At 48.9% G+C, this 20704-nt stretch overlaps 1 protein-coding gene across 1 annotated transcript in view; it reads right to left on the reverse strand.

The window, feature by feature from the left end:
* LOC149469361 (uncharacterized) overlaps positions 1–20704 on the reverse strand; it is a 28411-nt gene that overhangs the window by 3865 nt on the left and 3842 nt on the right. Inside the window, exons 2-3 of the mRNA XM_089669378.1 lie at positions 8566–8704; positions 6813–7601 (exon numbers count right to left, since the gene is read on the reverse strand). Coding sequence (XP_089525504.1) covers positions 6813–7601; positions 8566–8704 — 928 coding nt within the window. The remainder of the gene's footprint in view (positions 1–6812; positions 7602–8565; positions 8705–20704) is intronic.

Consider the following 20704-nt stretch of genomic DNA (forward strand, 5'->3'; position numbering starts at 1 on the left):
TTATATTATAGTGAATAGTCATTTGTGTGTCTTCTTGTAGTTTTATTTATTTATTTCAGGTAGTTATATAGCGCCGTCAATTTATGCAGCACTTTACATATATATTGTACATTCTCATCAGTCCCTAACCCTCAAGGGTGCGTACAATCTAAGGTCCCTAACTCACATTCATACATACACATACTAGGGACAATTTAGACAGGATCCAATTAACCTACCAGCATGTCTTTGGAGTGTGGGAGGAAACCGGAGCACCCGGAGGAAACCCACGCAGGCACAGGGAGAACATGCAAACTCCAGGCAGGTGGTGCCGTGGCTGGGATTCAAACCAATGAACCTAGTGCTGCCAGGCGGAAGTGCTAACCATTTAGCCACTGTGCTGCCCCACCATTTAGCCACTGTGCTGTAGTTTTTGTATTTTCTGTAACTTTTTATACATTGTACATCACCGGAGGTCCTGCGGCCCCTGCCTGACACCCAAGGAGGGGTGCTGGGTGTGTTGTCTCTCTGGTGGAGCTCTGGCAGTTTGCGGCCTGTGAAGCCGCGGTCTTTCCTGCTGCCATGGCCGGAGCGAGGCCGAAGCGAGGCGCCACCCCCTTCCATTGGGCCCGCTCCTGGGGTGCTCTGTGTGTGGCCCCCCAGCCTCCTCATTGGCTCTGGGGATCACGCCAGGCCCACACAGTCGGTAATAAGGCCTGGAGGCCCAGCGTAATGGAAGAGTGGCCTCGACAGGCCTGGAGGCCTACCCCATCTGCCCCCTTTCTATAGGGGGTGAACTAGTTGCCCCTGTGCCCCCTCCTGCAGGCCTCCACTGCAGGCCTTCTTTGCTGCCATCTTCCTGGCCTGGATGTCATGGACCCACATGCCCCACCTGTTGCTGAGATCCAGGGGCCTACGCCCGCTCTGCCTGGGACTCCATCACCCTAAAGGACCAGAAGCGAGCCTGCTTCCATGCCGCTGAACCAAGCAAATGACCCCAGCCTGGTGAAGCCTACCATCGCCCTCCACATCGCAACCCTACTTCCACGCCGCCAAACCCAGCAGACGACCCCAGCCTGATGAGGCCTACCATCGCCCTCCACGTTGCAACCCTGCCCGGACCTGCTGAGCCCAATGGACGATCTCGATCTGGTGAGGCCTACCATCGCCCTCCACGTCGCAACCCTACTTCCATGCCACTGAACCCAGCAGATGATCCCAGCCTGATGAGGCAACCCTACTTCCACGCTGCTGAACCCCGCACATGACCCCAGCCTGGTGAGGCCTACCACCGCCCTCCACGTCGCAACCCTGCCAGGACCTGCTGAGCCCAATGGACGATCTCAACCTGGTGAGGCCTACCATCGCATACCCCGGGACAACCCTGCCCTGACCCACAGTCCATCTGACGCTTGACTACTTGTAACGGACACGAAAGATTTGATCAGTGGAAATATGGAATCATAGCCATAGCAGGTTGAGTAATTAGATTAGGTCAGGCCTTTTCATTACAAATATGTATTCAGGAACAGCCCTTTTCATTAAGGATGTATATTGAGTCCCTTGACATTAGGGAAATGAATAGGCATTACAGACAGTAGTCATCAATTAGCATTAGTTAGTCTAAAGCCAGGCCTCCTGGAGGTGACACCTTTGTGTTAATTAGATTATCACCTGCTGGGAAAACCAGTTTGGGAACTAATTACAGCAGACAGGGCAGCTGCCAGATGTGGAAAGCCCTATAGGTATAGTCATGCATTCATCAAAGGAGTATGTTTAATCTCCTATAAAGCTGGAAAATTAGTTGGAGAGATATGAACATGCTCCCTTTGTGCAGGGCATGCTGTGCGCTGCATTTGCACAAAAAAATCATATTTGTGGCTTAGGGAGAATACCAGGAAAATGAAGGGAATGGTTAGGTGGCGCTGGATCACGACAGTCGAACAGTGTTTGGTACTGTCGCGATCGGACTGATTCACTGGTGTCGGAAATCCAATCCCCGACTTGGTGTTCAGGCCAGTCTTGGCCCAATGAACTTGGGCAGGTCCACACACAGTACCTCTTGTGGGCAGGTCAGGACCACCTCCCCCAGGGTCAATTGGCCGAAGACTAATGTCCCGCCCATGTCCATATCCCAATAAATTGAGCACACGGACATTTGGACATTGGTGATCCGTACGGAGCTGGTTCGATTGGCCAATGGATTGCTAATTTTCTGACTTGCTCCAGCCGCAGGGTAAAGTGTTATTCTGTCTTTTATTCCCATTTTATTTTAGAGTAATTAGTCATTTGTGTGTCTTCTTATATCTTTTGTATTTTCTGTAACTTTTTATATTTTGTACATATTTTATGCACTGCCCACTTTGGGAAATTGAATCTTAAAATTAATTAGTGAACTTCTGTGTATTTAAGCTCGTGCTCATATCTTCGGAGAGACTAGATCAGAGAGATTAGATTGGGTTAGATTGTATTGTATTTTAGTGCCTTTAAAATGCTCGGTCAAGCTCATTGCCAATCTGTATGCAACTGCACTGCGAGTGGGCAGATTGTATGCAGATTGCAGAGGTAACAGATCTGCCAGAGATCTGTGTGTGTGTGGTGTCTCAACAGACCATTCTGCGGATAAACTGTTGGGTGGTGGCAGGCTACCTTTTGTGGTGTGTCTGGTGCAGGGGGGTGTGGACAGTGGAAGGGTGATTAACGCTGGGGTTCAAGCTGTAGGTAGCTGGGGGGACCTTAGGAGGGTGTAATTACTAAACTGGTCCTCGACTCTAATCAGTGCACCAGGTTGTATGTAAGATTCCTATTTGCCAGTGTGTGGTCAGTCAGCTGGATTGGAGTGGAGTCTCCATCTACTGGTGGCCAAAGGTAGTGCGGGCTGTGAAAAGGTATCACGGCTGATCTTATATACGGTTTTTAGATATTCAAGTTAAGTCCCCTTTATCCCCTCTTGTCCTGCCTGTCACGGCCGCACGTGTGCGTCTCAGTTAGCTAGTCGCTGTAGGCGTGGCGTGTGGGTGGATCCATGACATGGTGATCTTTGACACTACCCTTGACCACAACTGGCCGAACAGAACTTCTACCCATTCTGATCCTAAGCACGAGAACTCTTGTCACGGAAAGGTACAGCTACGAAATACGCCACTACATGCCGACTATCTACAACCAAGCGCCCTGAGAGACTTTCCACCTCACTTGTCCGCCTATTCGTCTACCTCCCTAAGCACCTGTACTCCTCCTCCTCGTACTCTTCTCCTCCGTACCCAAAATCTCTTCTCTTTATGCCCCCGCTCCTCCCACACAACTATACATCACACCCTCACTGCTTCCTTCTCCCCTCTATGGCTCTCACCACCTTCTCCTGCTGCTCCACTCTCCCACTGCCCCGAACACCACCAATGGTAGAATCACACTCTCTTGTCATCCCGCACCCATGCCACCTTTCTTACCCTTCTTCGCCTCCTAACAGCAAAGGACCTCACTCACCCACAAGGCACCTACCTACTTCCATGAACTGCCGCAACCCCCTCAACCTAATACCGGTCCCCCTGCTCCCCAAAACCACTCCTCCATTTTCACGTGCACTCCTGAATGCCCGTTCGGTTTGCAACAAACTTACCGCCATCCACAACCTCTTTGTCTCCCGCTCCCTCAACCTCCTGGCGATCACCAAAACCTGGATCCAAACCACTGACTCTACCTCCCCTGCAGCTCTCTCCTATGGAGGTCTTACCTGGACCCACTCACCCAGACCCAGCGTTCGAAAAGGTGGTGGGGTTGGTACGCTCCTGTCACCGCAGAGCACCTTCCAAGTCCTCCCAAACCCCCCTCTCTATCCTTCTCCTCCTTTGAGGCCCACTGCATCTGACTGTTCTCTCCAATCCCCCTGAGGATCGCAGTTATCTATTGCCCCCCTGGACCCGTATCCCGCTTCCTCGACAACTTCTCCACCTGGTTACCCTTCTTTCTCTCCTCTGAGCTGCCCACCATCATCCTTGGAGACTTCAACATCCCTACTAACATCAATAACCCGGCTACATCCCAACTCCTCCACCTAACCTCTTCTTTTGCACTCACACAGTGCATACACTCCCCCACCCACTCCGACGGGAACACCCTGGACCTTGTGTTCTCTCATCGCTGCACTCCCCACAACCTCACAAACACCCTTTTTCCACTCTCTGACCACAACCTCATCACCTTCTCCATCTCCTCGTCAAACCATGTCAAACCATCACCAGCCAAAACCTCCGCAGCCTGGACCCTACCCCCTTCCACTCTGCAGCTGACCAACTTTATGACAGTATCCTTCCCCTGTTCTGCCCTGACCTGGCCACTACTGTGTATAACAACTCGCTGCCAGCCGCTCTTGACCACTTAGCACCCCTAACCAATTAAACATTAGACCCCAACCTCAAGCGACACCTGCTGATGCGGTCTAGTCTGTCTCTACACCTGCTGATGCGGTCTAGTCTGTCTCTACACCTGCTGATGCGGTCTAGTCTGTCTCTACACCTGCTGATGCGGTCTAGTCTGTCTCTACACCTGCTGACGTGGTCTAGTCTGTCTCTACACCTGCTGACGCGGTCTAGTCTGTCTCTACACCTGCTGATGCGGTCTAGTCTGTCTCCACACCTGCTGATGTGGTCTAGTCTGTCTCTACACCTGATGATGTGGTCTAGTCTGTCTCTACACCTGCCAATGTGGTCTAGTCTGTCTCTACACCTGATGATGTGGTCTAGTCTGTCTCTACACCTGCCAATGTGGTCTAGTCTGTCTCTACACCTGCCAATGTGGTCTAGTCTGTCTCTACACCTGCCAATGTGGTCTAGTCTGCCTTTGCACCAGTTGTTCTGATTCAGCCCAGGCCAATTGAGCCTCCTTTTTCATTTCTGGGACTTTCAGTAACCGGGCCTCACCCTACTGCAACTATATCTGCTCAAACCTGTCTAAGAAGTTCCATCCAGCCTTTGGATAAACTGCCTCATTCAGCCATTTTTGGGCCCGCAACTTTTTCTTCAGGCCACTCTGCATCCAGCCTGTGTTCCAGCTTGACTTCTGTACCATGTCACCTGCTATCCAACCTGATGTTACAGGTTCTCTGCTGTCCAGTTTGGCTCCATAAACTCTCTGCCTGCAAACCAACCTGACTTTGCTGATCCCCTGACCATTGCCCAGCATGATGCTTCTTTACTGGAACCCAGCTTGATGGTCCTTTGTCATATGCCCACCCTGATGGTCCTGTGCCAGATGCCCAGCATGCTTTTAAGTGTCCATGGGTTCCTCCTCAGAGGAGGCTAATGTCAGGAGCATCTAGTCCTTCTGATAAATCACAATTAATGGTCCCATTACAGCATCCTGGTTCTAGCTATGATGCAGCTTGTCTCTGGGTGGAGACCAAACCTCATTTAAGCCAGCCAAACCTACAGTCTCATGTTAGTGATAGTGTGTGTAATACACGTTTAAGCTCCCTGTCTGTCTGTCCTGCTCTGCTGTTTGGATTCCTCTATTTATGACCTTGGATCAGATATCAACTACTCTCTGAACTCTGCCTGTCTTTGTGCTAGGCATTGGACCCTGATTACTCGGAATATTGCCTGCCTTGTCAATCAAATGTTGCCAAACACAATGCTTAAATCTTGGTGCTTCACAATTCCACATGGTATCTGTCACTTGATGAGGTGCAGCCCTCCACAGATGGGGAAATCTAGGAACTGTCAAAGACAACACACAAGAGGGTGCATTACCGTAATATCACATTTATTAAAAGATAGATCACAAATGGAATCTCATAAGTCGACCATAAAAACAGACATAGAGCCAGATCTTCAGTCCCAGACAATGGGGTCCTGTCCCAAATACTGCCCAGTTGGGAAAACTGATGCATTTTGGGAGATGAACTCGCCTTGTACCTGGCCTGTCATTGAACCATTCTGCCTGTCAGCCAACCACAAGCACCTGTTGCTGTGCTCAGTTTGCACCTGCCCTGGTGTGGTAGCCAGGCACTATAGCATTGTGTATCAGTCCTGGGGGCACCGAGTACCAGTAGGCCTGCCTGCCTTATGGGAAAGGGGCTGCTATAGGTAAGGACCACAGAAGCCAGCTATAGTGTCTGACCACCTGTGTTAGGGGTAAGTGTGACAAGACCTCCAAGTGTTTGTGAAATCTCCCACCACAAAATGTACTCAGCCAATCACAGGGCAGGACTCCATTTTTATTCTTCTCCTGCCATCAATGGCCGACCCGATCCCACACTTCATCCATGTCTTTGGGGACCTCTGATCTCCTTATGGACTGTTTCTTCCATGAGGAAGATCAGCCATGGAGTATATCTGAGGTGTATATCAGGATGTGCTTCTTCCCCACATGAGAGCTGGGATGTCCAGCAACATTCATCTAGAAGACATTTCCCGCACTCAAGGCACTAATACACCTCCAGGGTTGTGTGGGACCTCTGATGTACAGGAAGACAGGACTTCAGTGAGGAACATTTCCCTCACTCAGTACAGAAAAGTGGCTTCTCCCCTTGTGAGATCCCAAATGTTTGTGAAGGTGGGACTTCCCGCACTCAGGACAGGAACACGGCTTTTCACCTGTGTGAAATCTCTGATGGGTATAAAGACTGGAATTTCTTGGAAAAAAAAAGGAAAGTGGCTTGTCCCCTGTGTGAGATCTCAGATGTCTGTTAAGACAGGACATTGGTGAAAAACATTTTCCACACTCAGAAAACGAAAACGTCCTTTCCCTCCCTGTATGAGAGCTAAGATGTATGACAAGTTCTGATTTTTCAACAAAACATTTCCAGCACTCAGAACAGTATTATGGCTTTTCACCTGTGTGCAATCTCTGATGTCTGTAAAGATTGGACTTATCTGAAAAACATTTCCCGCACTCAGGACAGGTATATGGCTTTTCCCCCGTGTGAGATCTCTGATGTGTGACAAGTTTTGCCTTTTCTACAAAGCATTTCCCGCACTCAGGACAGGTATATGGCTTCTCACCTGTGTGCAATCTTTGATGTCTGTGATAAAAAGATTTGTCTGAAAAACATTTCCCACACTCAGAACAGGAGTATGGTTTTTCCCCTGTATGAAGCCTTTGATGTGTACCAAGATGTGATTTTTGTATAAAACATTTCCTGCACTCAGGACAGGAATATGGCTTCTCTCCTTTGTGAGATTCTTTATGCCTAATAACATTGAACATAGAATGGAAACACTTCCCACAATCAGTACAGATATATGGCTTCTCACCTGTGTGAAGCCTCATATGCTTTTGAAGATTAGACTTTTGTGAAAAACATTTCCCACACTCAGGACAGGAATACGGCTTCTCCCCCGTGTGAGATCTTTTATGCTCATTAAGATGGAATTTAGAAGGGAATCCCTTCCCACACTCAGGACAGGAAAACCTCTTGTCTGTTGGAAGGCCGGCCCGGTCCCACACAGTCTGAGGATACGAGGAATCCGATGGTCCATCTACACTGGGTGGTGCCGGATGGACATTGGAGGGAGCTGGGTTTTCTCCTGGACTATACTGTGTGATATCCTCATCTTCTACTTTCCAGTCTGGAGACAAAGTGAGACAATCCTCGGAGGTTTTCCTCATCTCCCGGCCATGGACTAAAATACAAAGACAAAGAGGATTACTAGACAGGAGCTGATTGGTTCCCCCAAACCAGGACTCCGCCCACATCAGGCAGCTTGGTCTCTGAGGAGCTGACAATTCCACCCTCAAGGGAACTAGTAAATGGCTCCTCTGATCTCCTACCAGGTCATTTCTTTATTCATGGACCTTAGTCAGAGAGTGAGGAAACAACCAGAACTGTCTTTTATAGGAGGGACAGTGATGAGGGGATTATAGGACGAGGGTCCCCACCCCCTCTATCACTCATCGCCATCTTCCCAACACAAGAAGTACTGCACTTCCTTATTTACTCCATGATTTAGTCATGAAGAACAGCGGGGCTGAGCCCCACCAGAGGTCAGAGAGTGAGGATGGGGGGAGAACAACCAAGATGAAGACTGGACTGATCCTGAAGATAAACAGCATTGGGTTATACAGTATAAGGGTCAGGACTCATAATATTGGTATTCAGTAATCAGTGGAATATTAAATGTTTACTGTAGACAAGTTGCAGAGATCCCACACCGCTGCCTCCCATCTCCTGAGACTGCACTCAGTGACTTGGGTCTGAGACACTACAGACATATCCCTCCACCCGGCACAGCCAGCAGACCACAGAGCAAGGAACCCTGGGAGAATTGCTCTATCGGAGATTTCACCAGGGCATGAGGAAGAGGACCCACAGAGCAGGTCCCAGATAACTCAAAATCTATGGTGAAATGAACATTTTTCTGCCAGCTGAACCCCAGAACCTCCATAAATCCAGTCTAGATACATAAATTGTGTCTGCAGCACAGAGAAGGAAGATTATCCGAGAGAAATCCAGGAATACAGGACGGGGAACACAGCTCAGGAAAGTGACCAGGGGATTACAGGCTGATATCACCCAGTCCCCGCCCTACTCTGGACCAATCAGTGAGCAGTATGGGTGGAGGAATGGATTTAGTGTTCATGACCCACCTGTGCTGATCTCTGTAGGAGTGTCCTCCTCTATAAATGTCCCCGTTATTCCATCCTCCTCCATAGACTGCTGATCATCCCTCACATACGCCTCTTCTTCTGCTTTCACCTCAAATTCTATATCGATTGGATCTCCACTCTAAATAAAGGAAATGAGAGAAAATGTCATCTGTAAAATGTAAGATTTATGATTGTGACTAGAGATGAGCGAATCGAAGTAGGCGAAGTGGAATTCGTTTCGAATATTGGAAAAATTTCGATTCGCGCCGAATCCGAAAATTACCATACTTCGGATGCGCGAATCGAAATTTTTCCTAAAATGGCGGCGACATGTGCGGCGACGGAGCGGGGATGTCTGGGAAGGCGCGCAGACAAGGCGCGCTGACCCATAATGCATTCATTAATGACATGTGATCGCATTAGCCAATCAGCAGCCAGCCAGCCAGCACTGTGTAATGGTCGAGCTATAAATGGCGGCCATTTTAGAATTCTCCATTTGCCTCCAGTCATTCAAGAGAGGCAGACCGCTCTGTATTAGGGACAGAGTTAGGGCCACAGAAACGTTACTCGGACACAGAATTGTTACTGAGGGCCACAGAACCGTTACTTAGGGCCACAGAAACTTTACTTAGGGACACAGAATTGTTACTCCGGGACACAGAATTGTTACTGAGGGCCACAGAACCGTTACTTAGGGCCACAGAATTGTTACTCCGGGACACAGAATTGTTACTCAGGGACACAGAATTGTTACTCAGGGCCACAGAACCGTTACTTAGGGCCACAGAATTGTTACTCAGGGACAGACACAGAATTGTTACTGAGGGACACAGAATTGTTACTGAGGGCCACAGAACCGTTACTTAGGGCCACAGAATTGTTACTCAGGGACACAGAATTGTTACTGAGGGCCACAGAACCGTTACTTAGGGCCACAGAATTGTTACTCAGGGACAGACACAGAATTGTTACTCAGGGACACAGAATTGTTACTGAGGGCCACAGAACCGTTACTTAGGGCCACAGAAACGTTACTCAGGGACACAGAATTGTTACTGAGGGCCACAGAACCGTTACTTAGGGCCACAGAACCGTTACTCAGGGACACAGAATTGTTACTGAGGGCCACAGAACCGTTACTTAGGGCCACAGAAACGTTACTTAGGGACACAGAATTGTTACTCAGGGACAGACACAGAATTGTTACTGAGGGATACAGAATTGTTACTGAGGGCCACAGAACCGTTACTTAGGGCCACGGAAACGTTACTCGGACACAGAATTGTTACTGAGGGCCACAGAACCGTTACTTAGGGCCACAGAACCGTTACTTAGGGCCACAGAATTGTTACTCAGGGACAGACACAGAATTGTTACTCAGGGACACAGAATTGTTACTGAGGGCCACAGAACCGTTACTTAGGGCCACAGAAACGTTACTCAGGGACACAGAACCGTTACTGAGGGCCACAGAACCGTTACTGAGGGCCACAGAACCGTTACTTAGGGCCACAGAAACTTTACTTAGGGACACAGAATTGTTACTCAGGGACAGACACAGAATTGTTACTGAGGGACACAGAATTGTTACTGAGGGCCACAGAACCGTTACTTAGGGCCACAGAAACGTTACTTAGGGCCACAGAATTGTTACTCAGGGACAGACACAGAATTGTTACTGAGGGACACAGAACCGTTACTTAGGGCCACAGAAACGTTACTCAGGGACACAGAATTGTTACTGAGGGCCACAGAACCGTTACTTAGGGCCACAGAAACGTTACTTAGGGCCACAGAATTGTTACTCAGGGACAGACACAGAATTGTTACTGAGGGACACAGAATTGTTACTGAGGGCCACAGAACCGTTACTTGGGGCCACAGAATTGTTACTCAGGGACACAGAATTGTTACTGAGGGCCACAGAACCGTTACTTAGGGCCACAGAATTGTTACTCAGGGACAGACACAGAATTGTTACTCAGGGACACAGAATTGTTACTGAGGGACACAGAACCGTTTCTTAGGGCCACAGAAACGTTACTCAGGGACACAGAATTGTTACTGAGGGCCACAGAACCGTTACTTAGGGCCACAGAAACGTTACTTAGGGCCACAGAATTGTTACTCAGGGACAGACACAGAATTGTTACTGAGGGACACAGAATTGTTACTGAGGGCCACAGAACCGTTACTTGGGGCCACAGAATTGTTACTCAGGGACACAGAATTGTTACTGAGGGCCACAGAACCGTTACTTAGGGCCACAGAATTGTTACTCAGGGACAGACACAGAATTGTTACTCAGGGACACAGAATTGTTACTGAGGGCCACAGAACCGTTACTTAGGGCCACAGAAACGTTACTCAGGGACACAGAATTGTTACTGAGGGCCACAGAACCGTTACTTAGGGCCACAGAAACGTTACTCAGGGACACAGAATTGTTACTGAGGGCCACAGAACCGTTACTGAGGGCCACAGAACCGTTACTTAGGGCCACAGAACCGTTACTGAGGGCCACAGAATTGTTACTCAGGGACAGACACAGAATTGTTACTCAGGGACACAGAATTGTTACTGAGGGCCACAAAACCGTTACTTAGGGCCACAGAAACGTTACTCAGGGACACAGAATTGTTACTGAGGGCCACAGAACCGTTACTTAGGGCCACAGAAACGTTACTCAGGGACACAGAATTGTTACTGAGGGCCACAGAACCGTTACTTAGGGCCACAGAAACGTTACTCGGACACAGAATTGTTACTGAGGGCCACAGAACCGTTACTTAGGGACACAGAATTGTTACTCAGGGACAGACACATAATTGTTACTGATGGACATAGAATTGTTACTGAGGGCCACAGAACCGTTACTTAGGGCCACAGAAACGTTACTCAGGGACACAGAATTGTTACTGAGGGCCACAGAACCGTTACTTAGGGCCACAGAAACGTTACTTAGGGCCACAGAAACGTTACTTAGGGCCACAGAATTGTTACTCAGGGACAGACACAGAATTGTTACTCCGGGACACAGAATTGTTACTGAGGGCCACAGAACCGTTACTTAGGGCCACAGAAACGTTACTCAGGGACACAGAATTGTTACTGAGGGCCACAGAACCGTTACTTAGGGCCACAGAAACGTTACTTAGGGCCACAGAATTGTTACTCAGGGACAGACACAGAATTGTTACTGAGGGACACAGAATTGTTACTGAGGGCCACAGAACCGTTACTTAGGGCCACAGAATTGTTACTCAGGGACACAGAATTGTTACTGAGGGCCACAGAACCGTTACTGAGGGCCACAGAATTGTTACTCAGGGACAGACACAGAATTGTTACTCAGGGACACAGAATTGTTACTGAGGGCCACAAAACCGTTACTTAGGGCCACAGAAACGTTACTCAGGGACACAGAATTGTTACTGAGGGCCACAGAACCGTTACTTAGGGCCACAGAAACGTTACTCAGGGACACAGAATTGTTACTGAGGGCCACAGAACCGTTACTTAGGGCCACAGAAACGTTACTTAGGGACACAGAATTGTTACTCAGGGACAGACACAGAATTGTTACTCAGGGACAGACAGAATTGTTACTGAGGGCCACAGAATTGTTACTGAGGGACACAGAACCGTTACTTAGGGACACAGAAACGTTATTCGGACACAGAATTGTTACTGAGGGCCACAGAACCGTTACTTAGGGCCACAGAAACTTTACTTAGGGACACAGAATTCTTACTCAGGGACAGACACAGAATTGTTACTGAGGGACACAGAATTGTTACTGAGGGCCACAGAACCGTTACTTAGGGCCACAGAATTGTTACTCAGGGACAGACACAGAATTGTTACTCAGGGACACAGAATTGTTACTCAGGGACACAGAATTGTTACTCAGGGCCACAGAACCGTTACTTAGGGCCACAGAAACGTTACTCAGGGACACAGAATTGTTACTGAGGGCCACAGAACCGTTACTTAGGGCCACAGAACCGTTACTTAGGGCCACAGAATTGTTACTCAGGGACAGACACAGAATTGTTACTGAGGGACACAGAACCGTTACTTAGGGCCACAGAATTGTTACTCAGGGACACAGAATTGTTACTGAGGGCCACAGAACCGTTACTTAGGGCCACAGAATTGTTACTCAGGGACACAGAATTGTTACTGAGGGCCACAGAACCGTTACTTAGGGCCACAGAAACGTTACTCAGGGACACAGAATTGTTACTGAGGGCCACAGAACTGTTACTTAGGGCCACAGAAACGTTACTCGGACACAGAATTGTTACTGAGGGCCACAGAACCGTTACTTAGGGCCACAGAAACTTTACTTAGGGACACAGAATTGTTACTCAGGGACAGACACAGAATTGTTACTGAGGGACACAGAATTGTTACTGAGGGCCACAGAACCGTTACTTAGGGCCACAGAATTGTTACTCAGGGAAAGACACAGAATTGTTACTGAGGGACACAGAATTGTTACTGAGGGCCACAGAACCATTACTTAGGGCCACAGAAACGTTACTCAGGGACACAGAATTGTTACTGAGGGCCACAGAACCGTTACTTAGGGCCACAGAAACGTTACTTAGGGCCACAGAATTGTTACTCAGGGACAGACACAGAATTGTTACTGAGGGACACAGAATTGTTACTGAGGGCCACAGAACCGTTACTTAGGGCCACAGAAACGTTACTCGGACACAGAATTGTTACTGAGGGCCACAGAACCGTTACTTAGGGACACAGAATTGTTACTCAGGGACAGACACATAATTGTTACTGAGGGACACAGAATTGTTACTGAGGGCCACAGAACCGTTACTTAGGGCCACAGAAACGTTACTCAGGGACACAGAATTGTTACTGAGGGCCACAGAACCGTTACTTAGGGCCACAGAAACGTTACTTAGGGCCACAGAATTGTTACTCAGGGACAGACACAGAATTGTTACTCCGGGACACAGAATTGTTACTGAGGGCCACAGAACCGTTACTTAGGGCCACAGAAACGTTACTCGGACACAGAATTGTTACTGAGGGCCACAGAACCGTTACTTTGGGCCACAGAAACGTTACTTAGGGACACAGAATTGTTACTCAGGGACAGACACAGAATTGTTACTCAGGGCCACAGAATTGTTACTGAGGGCACAGAACCGTTAGGGCCACAGAAACGTTACTTAGGGCCACAGAATTGTTACTCAGGGACAGACACAGAATTGTTACTGAGGGACACAGAATTGTTACTGAGGGACACAGAACCGTTACTTAGGGCCACAGAAACGTTACTCAGGGACACAGAATTGTTACTGAGGGCCACAGAACCGTTACTTAGGGCCACAGAAACGTTACTTAGGGCCACAGAATTGTTACTCAGGGACAGACACAGAATTGTTACTGAGGGACACAGAATTGTTACTGAGGGCCACAGAACCGTTACTTAGGGCCACAGAATTGTTACTCAGGGACACAGAATTGTTACTGAGGGCCACAGAACCGTTACTGAGGGCCACAGAATTGTTACTCAGGGACAGACACAGAATTGTTACTCAGGGACACAGAATTGTTACTGAGGGCCACAAAACCGTTACTTAGGGCCACAGAAACGTTACTCAGGGACACAGAATTGTTACTGAGGGCCACAGAACCGTTACTTAGGGCCACAGAAACGTTACTCAGGGACACAGAATTGTTACTGAGGGCCACAGAACCGTTACTTAGGGCCACAGAAACGTTACTTAGGGACACAGAATTGTTACTCAGGGACAGACACAGAATTGTTACTCAGGGACAGACAGAATTGTTACTGAGGGCCACAGAATTGTTACTGAGGGACACAGAACCGTTACTTAGGGACACAGAAATGTTATTCGGACACAGAATTGTTACTGAGGGCCACAGAACCGTTACTTAGGGCCACAGAAACTTTACTTAGGGACACAGAATTCTTACTCAGGGACAGACACAGAATTGTTACTGAGGGACACAGAATTGTTACTGAGGGCCACAGAACCGTTACTTAGGGCCACAGAATTGTTACTCAGGGACAGACACAGAATTGTTACTCAGGGACACAGAATTGTTACTCAGGGACACAGAATTGTTACTCAGGGCCACAGAACCGTTACTTAGGGCCACAGAAACGTTACTCAGGGACACAGAATTGTTACTGAGGGCCACAGAACCGTTACTTAGGGCCACAGAACCGTTACTTAGGGCCACAGAATTGTTACTCAGGGACAGACACAGAATTGTTACTGAGGGACACAGAACCGTTACTTAGGGCCACAGAATTGTTACTCAGGGACACAGAATTGTTACTGAGGGCCACAGAACCGTTACTTAGGGCCACAGAATTGTTACTCAGGGACACAGAATTGTTACTGAGGGCCACAGAACCGTTACTTAGGGCCACAGAAACGTTACTCAGGGACACAGAATTGTTACTGAGGGCCACAGAACTGTTACTTAGGGCCACAGAAACGTTACTCGGACACAGAATTGTTACTGAGGGCCACAGAACCGTTACTTAGGGCCACAGAAACTTTACTTAGGGACACAGAATTGTTACTCAGGGACAGACACAGAATTGTTACTGAGGGACACAGAATTGTTACTGAGGGCCACAGAACCGTTACTTAGGGCCACAGAATTGTTACTCAGGGAAAGACACAGAATTGTTACTGAGGGACACAGAATTGTTACTGAGGGCCACAGAACCATTACTTAGGGCCACAGAAACGTTACTCAGGGACACAGAATTGTTACTGAGGGCCACAGAACCGTTACTTAGGGCCACAGAAACGTTACTTAGGGCCACAGAATTGTTACTCAGGGACAGACACAGAATTGTTACTGAGGGACACAGAATTGTTACTGAGGGCCACAGAACCGTTACTTAGGGACACAGAATTGTTACTCAGGGACAGACACATAATTGTTACTGAGGGACACAGAATTGTTACTGAGGGCCACAGAACCGTTACTTAGGGCCACAGAAACGTTACTCAGGGACACAGAATTGTTACTGAGGGCCACAGAACCGTTACTTAGGGCCACAGAAACGTTACTTAGGGCCACAGAATTGTTACTCAGGGACAGACACAGAATTGTTACTCCGGGACACAGAATTGTTACTGAGGGCCACAGAACCGTTACTTAGGGCCACAGAAACGTTACTCGGACACAGAATTGTTACTGAGGGCCACAGAACCGTTACTTTGGGCCACAGAAACGTTACTTAGGGACACAGAATTGTTACTCAGGGACAGACACAGAATTGTTACTCAGGGCCACAGAATTGTTACTGAGGGCACAGAACCGTTAGGGCCACAGAAACGTTACTTAGGGCCACAGAATTGTTACTCAGGGACAGACACAGAATTGTTACTGAGGGACACAGAATTGTTACTGAGGGACACAGAACCGTTACTTAGGGCCACAGAAACGTTACTCAGGGACACAGAATTGTTACTGAGGGCCACAGAACCGTTACTTAGGGCCACAGAAACGTTACTTAGGGCCACAGAATTGTTACTCAGGGACAGACACAGAATTGTTACTGAGGGACACAGAATTGTTACTGAGGGCCACAGAACCGTTACTTAGGGCCACAGAATTGTTACTCAGGGACACAGAATTGTTACTGAGGGCCACAGAACCGTTACTGAGGGCCACAGAATTGTTACTCAGGGACAGACACAGAATTGTTACTCAGGGACACAGAATTGTTACTGAGGGCCACAAAACCGTTACTTAGGGCCACAGAAACGTTACTCAGGGACACAGAATTGTTACTGAGGGCCACAGAACCGTTACTTAGGGCCACAGAAACGTTACTCAGGGACACAGAATTGTTACTGAGGGCCACAGAACCGTTACTTAGGGCCACAGAAACGTTACTCGGACACAGAATTGTTACTGAGGGCCACAGAACCGTTACTTAGGGACACAGAATTGTTACTCAGGGACAGACACATAATTGTTACTGATGGACATAGAATTGTTACTGAGGGCCACAGAACCGTTACTTAGGGCCACAGAAACGTTACTCAGGGACACAGAATTGTTACTGAGGGCCACAGAACCGTTACTTAGGGCCACAGAAACGTTACTTAGGGCCACAGAAACGTTACTTAGGGCCACAGAATTGTTACTCAGGGACAGACACAGAATTGTTACTCCGGGACACAGAATTGTTACTGAGGGCCACAGAACCGTTACTTAGGGCCACAGAAACGTTACTCGGACACAGAATTGTTACTGAGGGCCACAGAACCGTTACTTTGGGCCACAGAAACGTTACTTAGGGACACAGAATTGTTACTCAGGGACAGACACAGAATTGTTACTCAGGGCCACAGAATTGTTACTGAGGGCACAGAACCGTTAGGGCCACAGAAACGTTACTTAGGGCCACAGAATTGTTACTCAGGGACAGACACAGAATTGTTACTAAGGGACACAGAATTGTTACTGAGGGACACAGAACCGTTACTTAGGGCCACAGAAACGTTACTCAGGGACACAGAATTGTTACTGAGGGCCACAGAACCGTTACTTAGGGCCACAGAAACGTTACTTAGGGACACAGAATTGTTACTCAGGGACAGACACTGAATTGTTACTCAGGGACACAGAATTGTTACTGAGGGCCACAAAACCGTTACTTAGGGCCACAGAAACGTTACTCAGGGACACAGAATTGTTACTGAGGGCCACAGAACCGTTACTTAGGGCCACAGAAACGTTACTTAGGGACACAGAATTGTTACTCAGGGACAGACACAGAATTGTTACTCAGGGCCACAGAATTGTTACTGAGGGCACAGAACCGTTAGGGCCACAGAAACGTTACTTAGGGCCACAGAATTGTTACTCAGGGACAGACACAGAATTGTTACTGAGGGACACAGAATTGTTACTGAGGGACACAGAACCGTTACTTAGGGCCACAGAAACGTTACTCAGGGACACAGAATTGTTACTGAGGGCCACAGAACCGTTACTTAGGGCCACAGAAACGTTACTTAGGGACACAGAATTGTTACTCAGGGACAGACACTGAATTGTTACTCAGGGACACAGAATTGTTACTGAGGGCCACAAAACCGTTACTTAGGGCCACAGAAACGTTACTCAGGGACACAGAATTGTTACTGAGGGCCACAGAACCGTTACTTAGGGCCACAGAAACGTTACTCAGGGACACAGAATTGTTACTGAGGGCCACAGAACCGTTACTTAGGGCCACAGAAACGTTACTCGGACACAGAATTGTTACTGAGGGCCACAGAACCGTTACTTAGGGACACAGAATTGTTACTCAGGGACAGACACATAATTGTTACTGAGGGACACAGAATTGTTACTGAGGGCCACAGAACCGTAACTTAGGGCCACAGAAACGTTACTCAGGGACACAGAATTGTTACTGAGGGCCACAGAACCGTTACTTAGGGCCACAGAAACGTTACTTAGGGCCACAGAATTGTTACTCAGGGACAGACACAGAATTGTTACTCCGGGACACAGAATTGTTACTGAGGGCCACAGAACCGTTACTTAGGGCCACAGAATTGTTACTCAGTGACAGACACAGAATTGTTACTCAGGGACACAGAATTGTTACTGAGGGACACAGAATTGTTACTGAGGGCCACAGAACCGTTACTTAGGGCCACAGAAACATTACTCGGACACATAATTGTTACTGAGGGCCACAGAACCGTTACTTAGGGCCACAGAAACTTTACTTAGGGACACAGAATTGTTACTCAGGGACAGACACAGAATTGTTACTGAGGGACACAGAATTGTTACTGAGGGCCACAGAACCGTTACTTAGGGCCACAGAACCGTTACTCGGACACAGAATTGTTACTGAGGGCCACAGAACCGTTACTTAGGGCCACAGAAACGTTACTTAGGGACACAGAATTGTTACTCATGGACAGACACAGAATTGTTACTCAGGGACAGACACAGAATTGTTACTGAGGGACACAGAATTGTTACTGAGGGCCACAGAACCGTTACTTAGGGCCACAGAAACGTTACTCGGACACAGAATTGTTACTGAGGGCCACAGAACCGTTACTTCGGGCCACAGAAACGTTACTTAGGGACACAGAATTGTTACTCAGGGACAGACACAGAATTGTTACTCAGGGCCACAGAATTGTTACTGAGGGCACAGAACCGTTAGGGCCACAGAAACGTTACTTAGGGCCACAGAATTGTTACTCAGGGACAGACACAGAATTGTTACTGAGGGACACAGAATTGTTACTGAGGGACACAGAACCGTTACTTAGGGCCACAGAAACGTTACTCAGGGACACAGAATTGTTACTGAGGGCCACAGAACCGTTACTTAGGGCCACAGAAACGTTACTTAGGGACACAGAATTGTTACTCAGGGACAGACACTGAATTGTTACTCAGGGACACAGAATTGTTACTGAGGGCCACAGAACCGTTACTTAGGGCCACAGAAACGTTACTCGGACACAGAATTGTTACTGAGGGACACAGAATTGTTACTCAGGGCCACAGAATTGTTACTCAGGGACAGACACAGAATTGTTACTCAGGGACACAGAATTGTTACTCAGGGACACAGAATCGTTGAATTAAAGAGTATGTCAGACAACATGCAGAGGAGTGGCAGAGGAGGCAATGTTTTAGGAGCGAGCAGACGTGGCAGCAGAGGAAGGGGTCGAGGCAGCACTAGTCGCAGCCAGAGGCCAGTGCTCCCGGTGTCATCCAGCGGTCTTGTCTCCACCGACAACCCTGCCGTCATCGATTGGTTGGCTCGGTCGTCTTCCTCTTCCCAGGTCACCTCTGACACTTACAGCCAACGGTCGGTGGGTACGTCAGACACAATCGTTAGTTGGCATGGCCCGGGAGCAAGCCCACTGAAATCACGTGTCCTCTACCTGCCCCTGTCCTTTGCTGTTCCCTCACCAAGCGAAGTATCGCATGCTGTGGGCTCAGCCCCACTGTACAGTGAGGAAGAGCTAACAGAGGGCGGTCAGGAACGGGGGGAGACATCCGCCTTTTCAGCAGCCAGGCGAAGAAGTACTGGCGAGGAGAGTGGCTCGGTAGCCGGTCTAGAGACAGGTCTGTCTCCTGACCCAGACGCAGCCGAGGGGGCTAGTAGTGAGGCGGAGACCCTACTTGATGATGAGGAGGTTGATCGCACTTGGCAGCCTCGTCGTCATCAGGCAATTTCTTCCGCATCATCAGGAGAAGAGGGTGCCAGCTTGGCAGCGAGCGAAACAGTTGGTGGGTTGCCCAGGAGGCAGCAGGGTCGCAGCAGTGTCAGTGGAGCCAAACGGCCACGGAGTAGAGCACCAGCTCCACTGCAGCCTACCACCACGGCCAGTAGTGGTGCCGGTGTGCACGGAGGAAGTAGCAGTCAGCCAGTGAGGAGTAGCGGGGGCAAAGTTTCCTACTCGGCGGTGTGACAATTTTTCGTCAAGCCGCCCGAGGAAGTAAACGTAGCCGTATGTCGACTATGTGGCCAGAAAGTCAAGCGTGGCCAGGGGGCCCATGTTGGGACTACAGCGTTGCGTCAGCATATGCAGCGTCGCCATTTGGTGGCCTGGGAAAACCGTGATAAAGATACGGCGGTTCTGCCTGACCCAGCCCCCGCTCCATCACCCGCTCTGTTACTTGCTCCGTCACCCGACGTCAATCGCCCTCTATCAGCCAGTCAAGGCTCCAACACCTCTGCTGAGGGGAGTTGTCGCTCGTTGGCATCTTCCGCTCGTTCAGATGCTCCTTCTCCTGCTACTCCTCTTCACGGATTCCGTCAGCAGTCTTTCTTGGAATCCGTTTCCAAGAGACAACAGTTTGCGAGCACGCACCCGACGGTGCAAAAGCTGAACGTCCTCCTGTCCACGTTGCTGGTGCTGCAGTCCCTCCCTTTCCAAGTGGTGGACTCAGCACCTTTCCGAGAAATGATGGCTTGTGCCGCGCCACGGTGGAGAGTGCCAAGCCGGCATTTCTTCGCCAAAAAGGCAGTGCCAGCCCTGCATTCACATGTAGAAGAGATGGTGGGCCAGTCTTTGAGCATGTCGGTCTCTGCCAAAGTGCACGGCAGCGC

The sequence above is a fragment of the Staurois parvus genome, unplaced genomic scaffold (assembly GCF_062004578.1).
Source record: "Staurois parvus isolate SC_StPar_1 unplaced genomic scaffold, SC_StPar_1.0 ptg000073l, whole genome shotgun sequence".
NCBI classification, from domain to species: domain Eukaryota; kingdom Metazoa; phylum Chordata; class Amphibia; order Anura; family Ranidae; genus Staurois; species Staurois parvus.